The sequence below is a fragment of the Jaculus jaculus genome, chromosome 13, assembly GCF_020740685.1.
Source record: "Jaculus jaculus isolate mJacJac1 chromosome 13, mJacJac1.mat.Y.cur, whole genome shotgun sequence".
NCBI classification, from domain to species: domain Eukaryota; kingdom Metazoa; phylum Chordata; class Mammalia; order Rodentia; family Dipodidae; genus Jaculus; species Jaculus jaculus.
In genome coordinates, this window is record NC_059114.1 from 65,188,727 (window position 1) to 65,209,020 (window position 20,294).

The window sequence follows — 20,294 nt, forward strand, 5'->3', positions numbered from 1 at the left end:
TACCCCTCACTTGTTGGTAAGAAGGAGCCAACATAAACACTGTTTCCTTAAAAAGGATCATGAAAATCTGTGTTTACTTACTGAATCATTGACTCAATCCTTTATAAACAAGTAGATTGTCAAGAATTCAAAGTCAGCTTCAGTGTCAGAACCCAAAGTCAGTGCAGCTTACTAACGCATGCCCAAGGTTCAAGTCATTTGAAACAAAGGAATGCTACATGCTCCCTCCGAGTAACCACCCTCATGGTGGTAATGCAGTTCCCTTATGCTGTGCCTCCTTTAGCGATGTTGTCAACCAACAAGTCCTTCATGTTAAAAGCATCTGATATAAATGAATGCTAAAGAGTCAGATGATGGTTCAGCCTTTGTGGGGGCAGTGATCAAAAGCAGTGAGGAGTTGTGTTGACAGGATATAGCAATGTACACCAATATCAGACTATGAGATTAGTTCCATGACTAATGGAAGGCTTTTGGGAAAAATTATAAAGCTACTAGGCAATGAACAAGGGTACTATTTACCACTGTGCATGTTTATACCTCCTTTTTCATAAGGGACTGTTAAAGGGAATGGAGGAAAACCACAGTAGAGTCTGGACTGTTGGCGGGAGCCTAGCTCCTAGGGCTTTGTGCTTTTGTGTGTGTGTGCATTTTGTGTGTAGAAAATGGAATGACTACTCATTAAGCCCTTAACATTTCACAAGTTCTCATCAGCTATGACAGGATACTAAGACTTATAAGATGCAGTCTGAAAACTTAAGGATGGCAGAGTTTATTCAGAAGGGATAGGAACCACACAGAAGTCTAATTAGTATGGACAGAAAGATGTTCTGATTTTATGTTTCATTCTAAAGTTGAGTATGGGCAATTTTATAGGATTCAATAATACAGAGTTGAATAAGATGAGTGCCATGACAAAATACAATAAACACCATATTAGCTTACAAAAGAGACAGATAACTTCAATAAATATTATCTTTATATGAGGTAAACATTATTACCATCATTTATTTTAGAGATATTTTTAAAGTTTTGTTTACTTATTTATTTAAAAGAGTCAGAGAGAAATAGAGAGAGAAAGAGAGACAGAGAGAGAGAGGGAGAGAAAGACAGAGAGAATGGGCATAGCAGGGCCTCCAGTCACTGCAAATAAATTCCAGACACATGCGCCACCTTGTGCATCTGGCTTATGTGTGTCATGGGGAATCTAACCTGGGTCTTTTGCTTTTGCAGGCAAATGTCGTAACCACTAAGCCATCCCACCATCCATATTTTATAGAATTTTGATGGTAATTTTATATTTTATTTTTATTTATTTATTTGAAAGAAAGAAGAGCAGGCCAAGTCCTTTAGCCACTGTGAATGAACTCCAGATGCATGTGCCACCTTATGTATCTGTATTTATGTGTCTACTGGGAAATTGAACCTGTGTCCTTTGGCTTTGCAAGCAAGGGCCTTCACCACTACCCAACTCACTAGCCCTATTTTAGAGACGTTTAAAAACATTAAAACACAGACCTGCAACCCCACTGAGGAGGGACAATGGAAAAGTAGGTACCAGCACATGATGTATGCATACAAAATATGTTGATGATAATAGTAATAGTAATAATAAAATATAAAAAACTTAGACAAGATCATCCAGGAAGTAAAGAGTATATCAAGGACTGAAACTTATGCTGTCTATTTCAAAGGCTGAATTCCTAAACCACTATGTTATATTAATTCTTTGTGAGAAAAAGAGAGAGAAAAATCACAGAGATTCCAAGGCAGGAGCATGAATCCTCTTTGCAAAACTTGGAAAATCTTTCTGGATAGTGATAATTACAATATATTCTAAAGGACAAAATCCATGAAGAACTGTTTTAGACTGGGAGGCAAAAGACGGTAATTTCAGGTAAATGGTCTGTAATGATATAAGAATGCAGAAGTAAACACATGGGGGTTGTGGTGGTTTGAATAGAATAGATGGCCCCCAATATAGTCAGTTCTTTATTGTTTGTAGTTTGCATTCTGCAGCCACCTGGCTGGAGGCAGTGTCACTGGGTGGATCTTTAGGTGTGGTGGTAGGTTTCAGATTTCAATGTAAAGATATGCAAAGTGTGCCTAGTTGGAGTTCCTGAAGTGTGCTGTGCTGTGTGGCTTTTGGCTTTTCTCTCTCTCTCCTTGGTCCTGTAAAGGCAGGCCAGCTTCTTCTGCCATTTATGGAACTTCCCCTGGATCTGTAAGCTTCAATAAATAGCCCTTCCTCCATAACTGTGCCTGGTCTGGAAGTTTATCTCAGCGAACCTGAAGCTGTCTGCTACAGGGGTTATGGTGGCTTATTTTAGTGTCAACTCGATTGGACCAAGAGGTACCTAAGAGATTAGTCAAGCACATTTCTGGGTGTGTTTGTGAGTGTGTTTCCAGAGAGGATACACATGTGGGTCAGCAACTAAGGAAAAAAACAAAAGCAAAACACTGCCCTTAAAGTGGGTAACACCATCAGATAGGCTGAGGGCCCCAATGCAACAAAGTTGGAAGAAGAAGGAAGCCATCCAGTGTGTAAGCACCACCCTTACACAGAGGGTGCATCTATTTCTGCTGCTGCCATCACCCACGGACATCGATCCTCAGCTTCCGAAGCTTTTTATGTGAATCACTTCAGCGGCTAAATCTCCAGGGAGCCTCCAGGACTCCATTTGGCTGGGACAGAATTACTGGTTTTCCTTGCTCTGAGGCCTCCAAGAATCTTGAACTGAAGAGTTACCAGGACAGCTGTTACAGGCCTATCCAGTTTCCATCTGTGCCAGTATAATAAATTCTCTTTTGCAACCTATTGTGTCTGTTCCTTTAGAAAACCTACTAGACACTGCACAGAAAGGAAGATAAGCTAAAAAAAGTCCATAAATTTCGTGTTGTCAAATTTCTTGAATACCTAGGAGATGCATATATTTATAATTGGGAAACAATGAAGAATGAGTCCCAAAGATGGAAACTATAAAGATAGGACAAGAATGCACCTAAAGCCGGGTGTGGTGGCGCACGCCTTTAATCCCAGAACTCGGGAGGCAGAGGTAGGAGGGTCGCCGTGAGTTCAAGGCCACCCTGAGACTCCATAGTGAATTCCAGGTCAGTCTGGGCCAGAGTGAGGCCCTACCTCAAAAAAAAAAGAAAAAAAAAAAAAAAAAGAACGCATCTAAGAATGCACAAGGACGTGAACAAGAAAGATGATGCCTACTACATTAAAGTTTTAAATGTGCTTTTGTTGAAAAGTGAAAGCAACTCAGTTGTGAAAGGATTTTTTTTATTATTTATTTTGAGAGAAAGAATGGGTGCACTAGGGTTTTTCAGCTGCTGTGAATGAACTCCAGATGTGTGCACCACATTGTGAGCATTGCAACATTGTGCACTTGTGTGTCTGTGCGCCTGGCTACATGGGACCTGCAGATTTGAACATGAGTTCTTAGGCCTTGCAGGCAAGCGCCTTAACCTCAAAGCCATCTCTCCAGCCCTGTAAAAGGAAAAACAAAGAATTTATTTCCTTACTAATCCTATGTGTTGATCTTTTGGAATTCTATCAAAACTTAACTCTGACGTTAGCCATTTAATGTTTACATTCAGAATGTCTATTTTCAGTAAAGTTTAGAACTGTTAGAGCTTTAAAGGGTAGCCAGTGAAATTTCAAATTTTGCTCCATTTGGGTATACATTTTATTCTGAGGGTGAAATGCCAGATCACAAATTTCACACTTTTGTGGCTATAGGTGGAAAATTAAATATATCTGGAAAATGACAGGATGGCTTTTTAAAATGAGGGGGAGTTTTTCCACAGTAATAATATAAAAATTTACCTCTATATATTTAATGAAACCTTACAAATTTGGCTTAAATCTTCATCAAACACCTGAAAGGGTTTTTTGTTGTTGTTGTTGTTGTTGTTATTTTTCTTTCATGAGATTTTGTTTTGAATCTGAAAATTTAGATGAAGGGCACATAGAAAACATGACATTATAATTGTGTATTATTAGTACATTTAATGTTGACTTTTCTCCTTAGGAGAATATGAAATCCTAATATGAAGGGAATATCTCATGGTGCAGACGTAGATGCTATGTGCATAGCAGAGTTCAGTCCTGTGATATAGTGATAACTCCCACAGTGAGGTGATGGGAGCACTTGGGTCTGTCACACCCGGCTGAGATGCTGTTGATGGTAAAGGTGGACACACACTCAAGCATGAGCTCTATGGCAGGTGCCTACAGGACAAGCCTAGGACAAGGTTTGCTTTATCCAGTAATTCCCAGGACAGAGGGAAGATAATGCTGGGTAAGGGTGGTGAGAAAGGAGTATATATTTTTCCTTTTGTGAGTTAGAATATATGATTTGCACGATCTAAGTAGCAAGTATCTAACCTTATTCATTACAGGCAGGAAATCACCAGGAAAATGGAAGATGGAAGTTATTTAGTTCATCTGCCTTAGCTAGAAATTGTATTTCAATAAGGCATAGTGATTAAGCTCCTCAGACTTTGTGACCTGACAAAAGAGATGGCTTGGAGAGATCATATTTTCTGATGTAGGTAAAACTGAGGGTGATGTACTATGTATATTATGTATATATGTGGAGGATGGTTCCAATGGGATGTATGTCCCATCAGCAAAGCATTCTTATCTGCCTTCTTTTCCTTTCATTCTTTTCTTTTCTTTAATTCTTTCTTTCTTTTTTTTTTTCTTCATTTTTTAGTTTTTCAAGGCAAGGTCCCACCCTATCCTAGGTTGACCTGGAAGTCACTATGCAGTCTCAGCCTGGCTTCAAATTCACAGTGATCCTCCTATCTCTGCCTTCCAAATGCTGGGATTAAAGGTGTGTACCACCACACCCAGCTTGCCTTTATTTTCTTATAGAAAGCAGGAAAGATTACATCACACATTGAAAGACTTGCTGGGTAATCCAAACAACTAAAGAGTAACTCCTTCATCTTTTAAAATAGAGTAGTGTTTCATGTTACGTAGGAAGCATATTAACTTTCTTGATCCTTCTGAAGCAGGAGGGTTGTCACAGGTTTGTGATATAGCAAAAATGACAAACTTATAACATTTGCAATGAATTGTATACAGTCCACACCTTTGGCCATCTACAAGGAAAGGTTGTTTAAATGCCACATTAAAAATTTACTTTGCAGTTTAGTTATAAAATTACAATCATGGTTTAATACACTGGAATTACCAACAGCAAGAGCAATAGCTTAAACTCAATTACACCCCTTTTCCTTTTTCTTTATTGCATGAGATGGAATCTAGCATATATTTCACCTGGTGAAAAATAATCTTTCTCTAGAATTTAATTAGACAACCACCTTCTATGAGATCAGAACATTTAAAGTGAAATAAGGTTTTAGACATAGCATGAAACTGATCTTTGACTTCAAGTTTAATGTAATCAATTCATGTAGCCCATACAACCTAGTGAGTTCTATGCACACTAAAATATGAGAAAGTAGAACTATCATGGGACAATGGAGAAAGTTCCATGGAAGCATGGAAGACATTAAAACTTTACCTACAGGATTTGTAGATGGTTCCCTATGAGCAAATATTTAAGTGTCTTCATGCAGATGAGATTGTCAAAGGACAACAGGGAGATGTGTGATGATATCTTAAAGATAAGAGATAGCTTATTTGGACACAGTATTTTTGGAGTAGAAGATAGATTAAATTATAATTTAATTAACTGAATTAATTGAAATGAAATTTTAATTTAAATAATGGAATTTTTGTAAATATTTTATTATTTATTTATTTATTTATTTGAAACAGAGATATACAGAAATAGGCAGGTAAAGAGAGAGAGAAAGAAAGAGAGAGACAGAGACAGAGAGAGACAGACAGAATGGGCACACCAGGGCTTCCAGCCACTGCAAACAAACTCCAGATGTGTGCACCTCCTTGGGCATCTAGCTTATGTGGGTCCTGGGGAATCGAACCTGGGTCCTTTAAAGGCAAGTGTCTTAAACTTTAAGCCATCTCTTCAGCCCAAATAATGGATTTTTAAAAGATGCCATATCATAAAATAAAAAATAAATTCTTGATCCCAATAAATTATTTCTTTTTTTCCCCTCAATTAACCTAGCAAAAATTAATTTTCAAGCATAAATAAAATAGACAGTCCTGTAGAGAAAATACGAGGTAAATCTTGTAAAAATATTGTTTGTCTATAAAATTTTAATTGTTACATTTTTTGTTACCAATATGTCAAATAAAACAGAGAAGGGATAAAGCTTGAATTACACTAACACATGGAAATCATCACTAGAGTTAGTAAAAGGACAGAAATTCTTACTTGTCTCCAGGCTTGGACTAATTCTTTGTATACTCTGGGTTGATTTTCCAAGGATAACTGGTATAACTGTAACACAGAGAGAAGAAAATTATTAGTAATGTCTGAAAAAAAAATGACCCTATTGTAGTATCATATTCAGATGACCTGCTCCCTTGAACAACAAACATCACCCCTTATTTTCAAAATGGTAATTGTACTTATCCAGCTTATCCAGTAAACAAGCTTATAAAATCATAGGAAATGGAAACCTGATTTTTATTTACTCTGGTCTGATGCTTGTGAATATGAGGAATGTGAAAACTCAGTTCAGTAACACATCAAAAGCATTATCCACCTTGATCAAGTTGGTTTTAACCCAAGAAAGCTGAGATGGTTCAACATATGAAAATATGTCAGTGTAATACACCACATAAATAAGCTTAATCACAAAACCACCTGATCATTTCAATAGATGCAGAGAAGGCCTTTGACAAAAGAAAACATCACGTCATGATCAAAATGTTTGAGAGAATAGGCATGGACAGTTTATATCTCAACACAGTAAAGGCTACATATAAAGCACCTAAATCCCAAAGGATACTTAAAGGGGAAAGATTCAGGGAATTCTCAATGAGACCAGGAATAAGACAGGGGTGCCCACTCTCACCCCTGCTCTTCAACATAGTACTAGAAGTTCTAGCCCAAGCAATAAGGCAGGAGAAAGAAATAAAAGAGATACAAATTGGAAAGGAAGAAGTCAGTTAGCCCTATTTGCAGACAACTTGATCCTAGACATCAGTGACCTGGGAGTCTTCATCTCAAAATACTTAAAGGCAATTAATTCCTTTAGCAAAGTAGCAGGATATAAAAATCAATGCTCAAAAGCCTTTCTATATTTAAAAGATAAAGATATAGAGAAAGAAATTAGTGACACTGTCCCATTTTTAATAGCAACAATAACAAAAGATATCTTGGAATAACACTAACAAAGACATATGTAATAACATATAATGAAAACATAAAACCACTCAAAAAAATTGAGGAGGACTTGAGAAGATGGAAAGACCTTCCATGCTCCTTGACAGGCAAAATTAACATTGTGAAAATGGCAATGGCAATCCTACCAAAAGCAATATACAGATTTAATGCAATACCAATAAAAATCCCAGCATCATTCTTCATGGAGATAGAAAATAAATGATCTCAAAATTTAAATGGATAGCAGGCTTTGGATATCCAAGCATATCCTCAGCAAAAGAAACATCTCTGGGGGTATCACCATACCCAATCTGAAGCTATATTACAAAGCCATAGTAACAACAACATCATGGAACTTGCATAAAAGCAGAAATATAGACCAGTGAAACAGAATTGATGATCCAGACTTTAGCTCAAATAACTACAGCTACTTGATCTTTGACAAAGGTCTTAATAATGTAGATTGGATAAAAGATAGCATCTTTAACAAATGGTGCCAGACAAACTGATAACCATATGAAGAAAAATGAAAGCAGACCCACACATCTCGCCATGCACAAAAATCATGTTCAAATGGATCAAAGATGAGATGGATTGAGATCAATATAAGACCTGAAACTTTGCTACTACTTGGAGGAAAATAGGCACTCCACAATATAGGAATTGGGGGAAAGTCTTCCTGAACAAAACCCCAGTAGCTCAAGAACTTAAAACAATCACTCAATCACTGGGGTCTCATGAAGCTGAAATTTTTTTTCACAGACAAATATACCATAAGCAGAGCCAACAGATTATCCACAGAATGGGAGCTTTTTTTTTTTTTTTGCTGGCTATACAACTGACAGAGGCCTAATTCCTTGAACCTACAAAGAACTCAGAAACTTAAACAACAAAAAAAATCAAACAACCCACTCACAATGTGGGACAGAGAACTGAACAGGCAGTTCTCAGAGGAAGAAATACAAATGGCAAACACACACACTTAAAAAAAATGTTCAACATCCATAACCATCAAAAAATGCAAATTAAAACAACTATGAGATTTTATCTTACCTCAGTATGGATACAAAACATTAAAAATTAAAATTCAAACAAATTTTGGCAAGGATATTGAGAAATAAGAACCCTTATTCACTGTTGGTGGGAATGTAAGCTGGTATAACCTCTATGGAAAGCAATATGGAGACTCCTAAAAATGTTGCCTATAGAGTTACCAAGAGACCCAGTTATTCCCTTCCTGGGCATTTACCCTAAAAGCTTCATGCCTCCATTCAGATATTTGCTTAACAGCTACTCAATTCATAATAGCTAAAAACTGGAATCAAACTATGTGCTCCACATTGGACAAATGGATAACCAAGATGTGGTATTTCTTTTTTTTTTTAATATTTATTTATTTGAGAGTGAGAAAGAGAGAGAATGGGTGCACCAGGGCCTCATGCCACTGGAAATGAACTCCAGACACATGTGCCCCCTTGTGCACCTAGCTAATGTGGGCCCTGGGGAATCAAGCCTTGAACCAGGGTCCTTAGACATCACAGGCAAGCGCTTAACTACTAAGCTATTTCTCCAGCCCAAGATGTGGTATTTCTACCCAGTGGAATTCTACTCAGCAATAAGAAAAAAAAAAAAAGACAAAATAAAATTTGTAGAAAAATGGTCAAACTTGGAACAGATCATACTCAGTGAACTCACACAGCCACAGAAAGGCAATCATCATATGGTCTTGCTCATCTGTCCTTCCTAACCTGGATCAGCCCAAGTTGCTGGCATACATAATAGGCATCTTGAGGCCTGGACAATAGGAAGGGTAGGGCTTGAGGGGAGGGTAAGTGTAGAAGGGGAACATAAAACTGAACCCAAATGGAACTGGTACCATAGAATCCTATGTCCTGGAAGACAGACTGAAAGGTTGAGCCATCAACAGGACCTTAGGGAAACCACCTGATTTGATGGACACTGGAGAGGGTGCGATTAAGCCTAACAAATTTCTCCTGCTTTTCTTTCTTTCTCTCTCTCTCTTTCTTTCTTTCTTTTTAAAATTTTCTTTCTTTTCCCTTGACACTGGCCTGAAACTCCAAGTACCAAGATGTGGTTAATACTCACAAAGAGTTGTTGATCAGAGAGACCTACAAGGTTTTCCAAAACAAGACAGACCTCTGTCAGAGCACTTAATTACCCACCAGAGGTTAATGATAAGACTCTTACTGCTTTGAAGACACCATATGCTGCCACTATAGAACACTGAGAGACCTGGCTGGAATCTGGCAGAGAGCCAGTCCCCAGATAGTTCTAGAAGGAGCTACATGAGCTACCAGGGGAAAGTGGACAACATCTGTCACAGCGATTTGAGGTCTAAACCACTCAGAAGCAAACAATCTCACATGATGTTCACACAAGTGCAACAGTGGCACACAGCTATGGTTGGTAACCAACTACTCTTGTATTGGCTGAAAAACATGCTCAGTGGAAAGGAACCTATATCTGGAACTGGAAAACAAGTCAGAATCATATCCAGATAATGAGTTTGCTTTCCAATATCAAGCTTCTACTAATCTTGGCTACAAGAGTGTCTACACCCATTAAATTCTCTCTAAACTAATAAATGCTATTCCTTTTAACCTGTACTGACTTCGTTCTCCATTGGAGAATCTGCTTTTCTTTTCAAGACAGAAGCAGGACCTGAGGAGGAAAAGGACCCATTGTTACTTCATCAGGGCCCCAGCTACACCATAGAGAAACTGGGGAAATGAGCAACAGCGCTACTTTTTCAGTGACCCTGATATTAGCACAAGAGTGAAGGAGTCAGACACTGAGGACCCTCAACACCTATTAAATCAAAGATCCAGAGGCTCCTACGATCCCATCACTGAAATAGACTTAAAACACACCCAACACGGCTTAGGAAATTCCGTGGAAGAGGGGGCAGAAAGATTATTAGAGGCACAACTTGGGACATTATGCACAGAAGCACTGCCTTTCTCCATAACTGATGGCTGCCCCATAATGCATGACCCATAATCCCCATGGGGGTGACTTGCTTCCCCAATGAGGAAGATCCTTTTGGAGGGGAGTAGGGATAATGGAAAGGATGGTACAAATGTGTACTATTTACGTACTTAGTATGTCCATAACTAATAAAAAGAAATATTAATATATGGATATTACCATTATATCACAATTTGCTTTATTTAGTATTTTTCAATGAAATGTGAAAAAGCATGTTTCTTTGTTTACATTTGAATTCTCTACTCTGATAAAATTGTTTTGTGTGGACCGAAATTGTTTTCACCATGTATCCTGTTTGCTTAAATGTGAAAAGAATACATTTCTTTTACCTAATTCATAACATGGGAAAATTTGTATTATCATACATTGTTTTATTTTTTCATGGAAATTTACCATTAGAAATCCACTATTTCTTCAATGTATAATTCATAATTTATTCACTGGCAAGCAGATAATGTTTGTACTTTGCAAACGTAGTAAAATAAATCTGTATCAATTAATAAAAATCTTTCTTGGGGGGCTAGTGAGATAGCTCAGATAATAGAGTGCTTGCCCTGAAAGTGTGAGTACCTGAGTTCAGATCCTCAAACACAGCAAAAAAGATAGGGGCACTTCCAGGTAAGACACACACATCCATATACATCACACACACACACACACACACACACACACACACACACACACACAGGAGTTTACTTCTAGAAATAATAGAAATAAATATGAATAAGTCTAGGTATGAGGAAAGAGTGGGGGAAAGTAAAAAGCTGAACAAGAAAGACATGGAAGTTTTTAATGGAAAAATTATCAATAAGTCACCTATTATAAAAGCAGTTATAGTTTCATTAACACTAGTAGCAGGTTGCATTCCCAGGAAGCAAAATGCAAAAGTGAAGAAACGGTTACACAGTTGTTATCCTATCTGTGTTGCTTTGCAAACACTTTAAATATAAACATGTGAAACTGTAGTCTGGTCTTGGTGGAGTCTGGTGTTTCTCCAGGATTCACTGGATCATTTCATGTGACCTCTCAACCATAGCCCACAATGACTCCTAAGCTTTACCTCAATGTCAAAGAACAGATATTTGTGAAATATATATTTGTTCTTCTGCTATTTCTTTAAATACAAGCTTCTAAAATTTTTGGAATCGCCAAAGTAATGAATCTTTGTAGGCTAGTGAGTGGACTTGTAGTTGGGGTTTCCTACTCCAGAATGGGAACTGGCAGAAAATCTGAAATGTGAATAGAGGATTGGAGCCTTTCAGACTCACCCTCAGCCTCTGGGATTAAGAGAGGGCTAATAATTAAGCTGATCACCAAAGGCTAGTGATTTCATCAGTCTTGTCTATGTAATGTAAAATTCATAAACACCTCAAGGACTGAGTTCAAGGAATGTGTAGTTATCTCAATAGCTGAAAATGCTTAGAAAACTAGGAAGCTTCCACAGTCCTTTCTTGTGTTCTCTGTGTATGCACCAAAGGTCCAGGTGTAAAAGCTTTGGTCCTCGGTATGGCACTTGGTGATAGTAGAAAGTTTAACGATGAGGGTGAGCTGTTAGGTCTTCAAGAGCTTCCTGTCATTGGGGTTTTCTCTGGAGAGGATAGTGGAACCTCAGCTCCTTCTTCCCAGCCAAGAGATAGATACTCATGGTTTTCTTAGATAGTGCTGTCATGATGTGTTGCCTTGTCACAGATTTAAAAGCAGTGAGGCTAACCAATCATGAACAGTAACCTCCAAAACTATCAGTCAAAATTAACCTTTGCTATTTGCACATTATCCCAGGTACTTGTTACAATAGCAGAAAGCTTACTCATAGATATTCCTTCATTAATGTACTTGGCAACATCCTTGATAATGAACCAAAATATTTATTAATACTTCCCTGAATTCTGTGATATAGTGAAGCAAATTGATCAAATTTAATGAGGGGATTATGGAAATAGCAATTTTTATCTGGGCAATTTGTTAGACATTTCCTAACATAGGTGATAGTTGATAGCCCATTACTTGAGATTCTTGAGATTGTTGTTTGAATACAGACAGTTTGTGGGACTGAGCAATTAACCTGTAGAATGTGACAGTATCTATAAATAGGCAGCATGTGGATTGTGTTGTATTACAGAAATCCCAACTGGAACCAGCCAAATATATCTCCACATACATTTTGGAGACCAAAGGACACAGTGGTATTCTGTGTTGTGAATGTAGATAAATTGTGTTTTCTATATCCTCTCAGAGTATTGATAATTTTGTTTTGGTCTTTAATAGAAGTTACACGACAAGAAACCTGGCTCTCATATAAAATAAGAAGAGGAAGAAAATAAAGATGGAATTGGCAGTGAGGTGAAGCACATTCATCTCTCTGAATTTTAGAGCTGCTGTCCTCAGCCACTTTTCAATTTATCAATGCACATTTTCATGAGCTCCTTCCAGTTAGTAAACTGCTAAAAGAAAAAAATAGCCAGTGAGTCTATTGTCCATAATGTAAGACCCAATAAATAATGTCATGGTCCTATTTAACACAGTATTTTAATATTTGTGGCATTGTCATGGAAAATATTGACTAATATAATGCTTTGAGTTCTTTCTTGGTAAGTCAATGTTTTAAACAGTCATTATACCATTTTAGATTTTATGGCTATCAGTTTGGGGAGTTGATATTCACTCTTGAGCCCTGGACTCCCTGACTTCATAAATGAGGAGTTTGCTTTTCTTGCAGAGACATCTACTGCTTTCCCCTTTATAGTAGTACATTTTGTGATATTTTCTTGAAGTAAAACCCTTACCCAGCTAACACTCTCTATAATATGTGATGAATCAAGACATGAAAGAACAAATAACATTCTCATGGAAGACCACAAATTTGTGCCAGTGCCAAGTGGACGCTGGTTACCAATGTTAGGCACCATGTGTTATCTTAGCAAATGGAGGTGTCACACTCAGCCATCACTTTCAATTAGCTGCAACATCTATTAATTTTTGACCAGCAATGGAAAGGCAAACAGAGGAAGACCATTAACAGAACTAAACTCCACAGTAATTGAAATAATTGAAGTCATCACCATCAGCAGGCTCAGTTAAGATCTGCAGGGATCCTACTTCTTAACTAATCTCAACAGATCAATAAATAAGTTTATATGGATATTTAAGTACAGGGCTTATAAAATGAAGTCATTGTACACCCTGGCCTCAAGGAGGCTGTAGCCTTCTAGGCAAATGTCTACAAATGGAGGAGTGCTTTAGTATCAGAGAAGCTATGCAATGGCTCTTAATACATTTAGAGAACCTCTTCAAGACAGTGTCTCTAGGAGACAGGTGCTAAGCAGGGATCACAAGTATGACACGGAAGGGAAAAGGCAGTTAGGACAAGGAAACCACCATATAAAGGCATTACAGTAAGACACAGCCTGTGCCTAAGTTGGTGTGACCCACTGGCAATTGATTGAGTACATGAACCAGGGTGTGTTCAGTTGGAAATGAAATCAGCATCACATTGCCACACTTATTGATGATTCAGCAAACACTGGAGAATATGAATTTGCTATGCTTTAAGAGATAGCATCTCCTGCTGGACTTACTAGAGACTAGGATCCTGTGGAACTAACTGCAAGGTAACCTTGCCTACTTATGCACCACCTTGTACTCAACTCTGCAACTTGGACATGTACCTGGACTTTAGTTTGCCTATAAAACGGGTAGCTGCAATAGCTTCAAATAGCTGTGTATAACTAAAGGCTAAATCAGTTCTATATACAAATCATTTTCTACAATGTAAGTGATTAGTAAGTGGTTGATATTTCTTCTCTTTCTATTATTGTAGTCGTTACAAAGCCACTATCTTGAGAACTAGTATGCCCTTTTTCACATGGAGAACCAGACATTTGTTTACAATGGACTTTCTGAGCTTAGAGATTTACATTGATGAGGACAGGATGCTGACAAGACTTCAACCACTTAGCTACTCCTCCTTGAGATTATATGTAACCATATCTATATATAAGTAAGAGTAGGAAAAATCCATCTATGTAAACAATTCAGTCTGAGAATAACTGCAATCATTTCCAGTTCTCCAGCTCCACTATTATTTAAGAGAGAAAGAGTAGAATTAGTGTTCTGGCAAGTATCACAATTCACCAGTTGTGCAAAAATGACATTTATGACCAGCCCCAAATAGCACAGTCACAGGTCAGTAAAACTCTGTATTGCATGTGACAACCATTCTATACAATAGGAGATAATGCAGGTCCAGCATGTCAAATGGCCTAAAATAAGCATTGGATAGTAACCATTGTCATCATCATTAGCTTATGTTTATAACAATGGCAACTATTGTGCTGTAACCATTGTTATGGAATGCTTATCTCAAAACTTCAGGGAGGGTTTACTTTCTCCATAAAGCAGCTTAATTACCTTCCAGCCAGCTGCTCACCCATCCCTTGCTACCATCAGTTATTTGCCTATACCCAAAGGTACATAATGAGTTCCTTGGGGTGGGTATCATTGCTTTCATCTTTATAAGCTGCTATGAGTACAGGGTATGGTACCTAGTAGAATAGTAAATTTATTAAATAAATGAGGCAGATGGAGAGTAATTATTGATGCTTTAAATTTTTCATTGTGGGCTTCAAGAAGAATCAAACATAATTTGTTCTTAAAAAATCAATTTTCTTCCTAGAATTTTTAAAGTATATTGAGGATTTTTCCTGGTTTTTGGAAATCCATTTATCCTTGATCAGAGCCTGTTCCTTGTTCAGACCTCAACCTCTAAAACTTTCAAGATCCACATATGCTTTTCTACTTTTCTCAGTCACATTACAATCTACATCACCAATGAATATTCCATTTGAAGTCTTTATCTTTGTGCAAGATGACCTTACAAAGGCTCAATATCAAGCTTATTACTGGCCACACTGATATGCCTCAGATCATTTTGCTGTCTCAGAAGGAGATGGTGTGATTGGAATGTTTAAATACAGAAGCATGCATTATTTAAATCCTTCATTTATAGTATAATCAAATTGCACTAGGTACCATATTACACTTATTTTATGGGTTTTCCCATTTATCCCTCACAATAACAGTTTGGAGTTGGTATTGTTATATATTACATTTGACATGTGAAGGGGAGTCTGATTTCTAAGTTACTTAACTCAGAGAGGAAATTTGGTCATTACAGGCTAGATCCCAAGTTTGAACTGGAACTTTGTTCTGACTCCACCCAAGTGTTTCCGAAATTGGTTTCGTTATCTGGATCTCTGTGGCCTTCCTCACCTCTGCATGTCAGATCCTGACCCAGATTTACAGAATCCCTAGGGATCTCGTGTATTTATACGTTAGCAAGGTCGAGGAAATCTGTTTACCATTCCCTTCCTGCTCCCCTCTGCCAGCTGACTCTTAGGACAAGATACATTTAGGAAACTCTTTGACCTATTTCCTTGGTCAAGACAAATCTAGTTAGTCATCTTTGGAGGTTCTACTTCTAGAGTTTGCCTTGCTCTCCCCACGGCCCATTCTGAAGCATGTGATGAATCAGCAGAATGATTTTAAAAGTCCATCCATAGGGCCTGGTTAGTAAAGCTTTGGTTATAAACTACCTTTTGGGAGTCAGTTCATGAGGTACTAGATAAGATGTGTGATACCCACTGTCTGAGCCCGGCCTACTGTCCTATATCACATGGTATTACCAGGCAGTTTCTAAGAATGCAATCACCCTCCTGGCTATGATAACCCCTTGACACTTGTACATCCAGCTATAAACTTAAACTAGAATTTCCTTTCTTTATTGGATCATACTGAATTCACACCCATTGATTTTCAGAATTACAATACATGCTCATCATGACGTTCAGCTGCTCTGCAGAAGCCTGTGTCACCAGAACATAAGTCTCTGAGCTTTTGAGAAGGGACAGCATCTTCTACCTTCATCTCCATTGAGGAGTGGTCTCTTCTGCCCTGGAGCACATGACATAAGACTGAGAATTTAAACCAATGAAAGGAGGAGCCATGAAAGGATGCTGGCCACTTCAAATAGTTTCTAATGCTAGAAAAGAATCATGGATAGTTTAATAAAATGGAAGAAGTTTGTGGACACTAGTTTGTAATATCTTTGTGTATGTAAAACCTGTAAAGCTAGAATAATAACCAAGAGCAACTATGAAGAGAAGATTAGAAAGGGAGATAGGGGAAGGGCAACAGGACACATGAGACATGTAAACAGAAGGGATGAGGTTATGGGGAGGCAGGAGTTTGGGAAGAGGAAGGGGGGGGGGGAGGATCAGCTAAAACAAATTGTATTTGAAAATGCCAGAGTGAATGATACATTAAACTCTGTGTGCTAACTAAAAATATTTTAGGGCTGGAGAAATGGCTTAGCAGTTAAGGCACTTGCCTGTGAAGTCCAAGAACACAGGTTCGATTCCCCAGGATGCACATAAGCCCGATGCACAAGGTGGTGCACATATGTGGAGTTTGTCTGGGAGTGGCCACACACCCTGGCGTGCCCATTCTCGTTCTCTGCCTCTTCCTCACTCTCTCTTTCTCTCTCTCTCCAAAGTAAGTAAATAAAAATTTAAAAAATAGTTTAAAAGACGTTTGGAAAATAAGCCAGAGCCATGAACAGAAGCACAGGCAGATGCAGACCTGCAACAGCCACGTTTGCAGCACACACCTTCTCTGAGCGGCTGGGCCTGAGGAAACCAAAATGAGTATCTACTGAAAAATTATAAAGACATTTTATTCTCCCAGGTTTTCACTCTGACTTACAGGGATTAACGTAGATGTGCCCTAATTAACGTCAATCTTTGTAACCCTTTCCTGTCTGCAGTGCTCTGCTTGGGGAAGCTTTGCCTATGGTTGTTTTCTACAAACATTCTCCTCACACAGGTTACACATGAATGGGAACATCTGCTTACAGTTACAGACAGATACTAGAGCTTGGCTTTTCCACTGCAGCCTGCTGTGTCATTAGGCCAAGTAAAGGTACAGTGAGTGTTGAAAAGCACATTGGTGGTGGTGCCGGTTACAAGGAATCTGAGGAGGAACACGTCATGTACACTGGGTCTCAGTTGGCCTGCAGCTCTCGTCTGCAAAGCTTCCTAGCAGTGCCTGTGGCTTTTCCGTTCCAGCAGTGAAACATCAGCTGCCCTGTGGCCCCAACTCAAAAGCTGCTTTTCATTATGGAGCACAGCAGGGGTATCAACCATAGGCCAGGAGCAGCACGCTAATCATCTATGCCACAGTGATATCAGGAGCCCTGATTACTCATAGCAATGCTCAAAAGAACAGCCAGAGATAGTTCTGGGCCAGCATCAACATGGGGAAGGCCAGTGAGCAGAAAGACAAAGAAAGGGAATATTAAAAGGTCAGACTGAGCCTGTATGGAGGATAGAAGTATCTCTTCTCTTAAAATGTTGTTTGAGATGCCGTTAAAGCCTATTAAAACACTCACTGAAAACAGCTGAGGCAGGCTGCTTTAATTAAGTCAGGATCTCAAGTGGTGACTCATGGATGGTATGCTGGCGCTGGCAGCCTCTGTATTAGTGACATCACACTTTTAACTTGTAGTCATTTAGGGTGGGAGTATTTTTACCACAAATATTAGAAAATTCTGGAGATTAGAGCCGTATCCTACTTTATACAGTGGAAATTTCACCCACCTTTCAAGATAACTTGGGGCCTTATATGAAGCACAGTTTATTATTCTCATTTGAAATATAACCTCTTCATTCTTTGTGTTTCCACAATAAATAAAAATAAGACTAGATCATGGTATGTATTATTTCTTGCAACTTAGTCATCTGCCTTGGTCAATAAACAACAAACTTAGAGGCTGAAGGCAGGTACTACGTCTCATCATCATTTCCCTTTTCATTCACTACAGCATCTGTGCAGTTTCTTAAGTACAACAAGTGCTTAATACATACTTGAGAATTCATTGAATATCATAGTTTTAAGAAAACTTGTGAGGCAGTAAGGCTTAGTCGTTAATTTGGAATTTATCCAAAATGTGTGGTCTCTTAAGTCTCAGTATATACAAAAGTACATACAGTTTGCCATCAGACATTTTAACAAGCTGAGAACAGGAATACTCAAAAGTGAGGCAAAGTCAGCACAGATCAACTTGCTTCAGGATATTTTGCACCTTGTTAATATCCCAGGATTCCAAGGTGAGGGAATGAACCATGAGATGGATGGCATAGATTTACTCCCTTTTGTTACCTGAATGGATGTACTTGTCTGATTTTGTATAGAGTAGCAACATTCCATTTTTAACACTGAGATATGTGGCTCCTGTTATTTGTTTGTTTTGCTGCCTGGTAGCAGACACTCTGGGTTCCTGGGAATTGACTGGCAAACTAATGAATCTCCTTGTCCAGACCTGGTGGCAGTCAGAAGCCCAGAATGTCAAGGGTGTCCTAAGCAAGCAAATGCTTTGGCAGAGATTTGAAGGTGTGTTCCTTCCCCTCTGGGCACAGACATCTTTCATAAAACAGGTTGGTCTGGGCTCTTGCCACTCTGCCTTTTGTTTCCAGGCTTTGCATGTCAATTTCTCCCCAGCATTTCTTGCACACACTTCTACTCCCAAGTAATTATTTTTGAACTCACTGCTTTTGAGCTAGAATTGTTGTGTGAGGTTACTGACAATGGCCAGCCACTGTCTCCAATATTGGGGATAGCATGGAAGAGAGGAGGTGGAGTTCAGCTCTCTTGGATCCATGCTTTGGTATATGTGTGTTTGGGAAGAGGGTGGTAAGCTGTAGGTAGAACATAAATAGACCTAAAATATAATTCTAGATAGCAGGTCAGAGCAGTAATATATAGATTGGTTATCATAGACCATGGTGTGTTAATGAGCCACATAGATATTTTGTGGAAGAACAAAGAAAATTCCATACACAACAAATAGATAGGCCCTGCAATAGATTTGAAGTGTAGCATTTGTAGCAGGCCCAGAGGAAGTTAGAGTACCACAGGCTTTAAGGTTGCAGAGGTGCCAGAGGCTGATTATTATGGTGACTTGTAGATAGTCCATCACATCAGATGCCACAAAATGAATTCCAATATGGTAGAGCTACTACTGTTGTCAGTCAGGTCCATTGCAACATGACCTTCCCACTTCAATCCTTTCTTACAGGAGTAGCAAATTGGGAGCTGCGGGATACATCCTCAGGCTATATAATATATGATTTTAAGTAAGTGCCTTCAACATGTAGCACCTGGTCTGGGATATCATCACAGAGAAGAGGGACATTTGTTTGTTCAACATATATTGGGCAATACCTATTATACTATCATGGACTTAGGAATATGGTAATGGGTAGACCAACATAGCCCCCAAGGTTTATTTCTCTCCAATCTTCTAAAAGCATCTTTGCACTCAGACTGATTCATTTGGTTGGCATATGGCACATTTCTGATTTTAGGTCTTTGCTCACCTTTTACTGTTCTCACTTTCTCTAGAATGGGAAGGCCTGAGAAAATTCTCATCTATGGTATGGGGTAAATAATTCACAAAATGAGATAATATTTGTAAATTGCTCAGGAAAAGTCCAGGTCAGTGCTGATTCTGATACTTTGAACCAGTGGGATTAATTATCTGTGCCATTGATCTGATAATAGCATGTTTTGTGCTGTATTCTTCATTATCAACTTTGCATGTGCTTATCTTTTTGTCAATCATATTACGGTCTGTTTTTAGATCATATTACAGTTGGTTGAAAGTAAAAACTGTGTTTTATGCTTTCTAACAAAGCACACGTTAGCCCCTCAGTCAATATCTGTAATATGATGACAACCTGCCTTTTGGTTCCAACATCTTCTGTTTTGATTACTATATATCTGATATTATCTATTCACTATTACTAGTAAACAAAGTTTCTGAGCGGAAAAGCATACACATTTTACAGATATGTGTCTCATATTCTTATATAGTAAAAGGATGCAGAAAGCTTTGATAAGACATCCTTCAAATATTTAAATATTTTATATTAATTTTTAGCATGCCAAGTTTATAAT

General features: G+C 38.3%; 1 protein-coding gene across 1 annotated transcript in view; it reads right to left on the reverse strand.

Moving 5' to 3' along the window:
• The window catches only part of Ghr (growth hormone receptor), a 272,896-nt gene that overhangs the window by 59,735 nt on the left and 192,867 nt on the right, over positions 1 to 20,294 (reverse strand). The window contains exon 3 of the mRNA XM_045132800.1: positions 6,318 to 6,383. Coding sequence (XP_044988735.1) covers positions 6,318 to 6,383 — 66 coding nt within the window. The remainder of the gene's footprint in view (positions 1 to 6,317; positions 6,384 to 20,294) is intronic.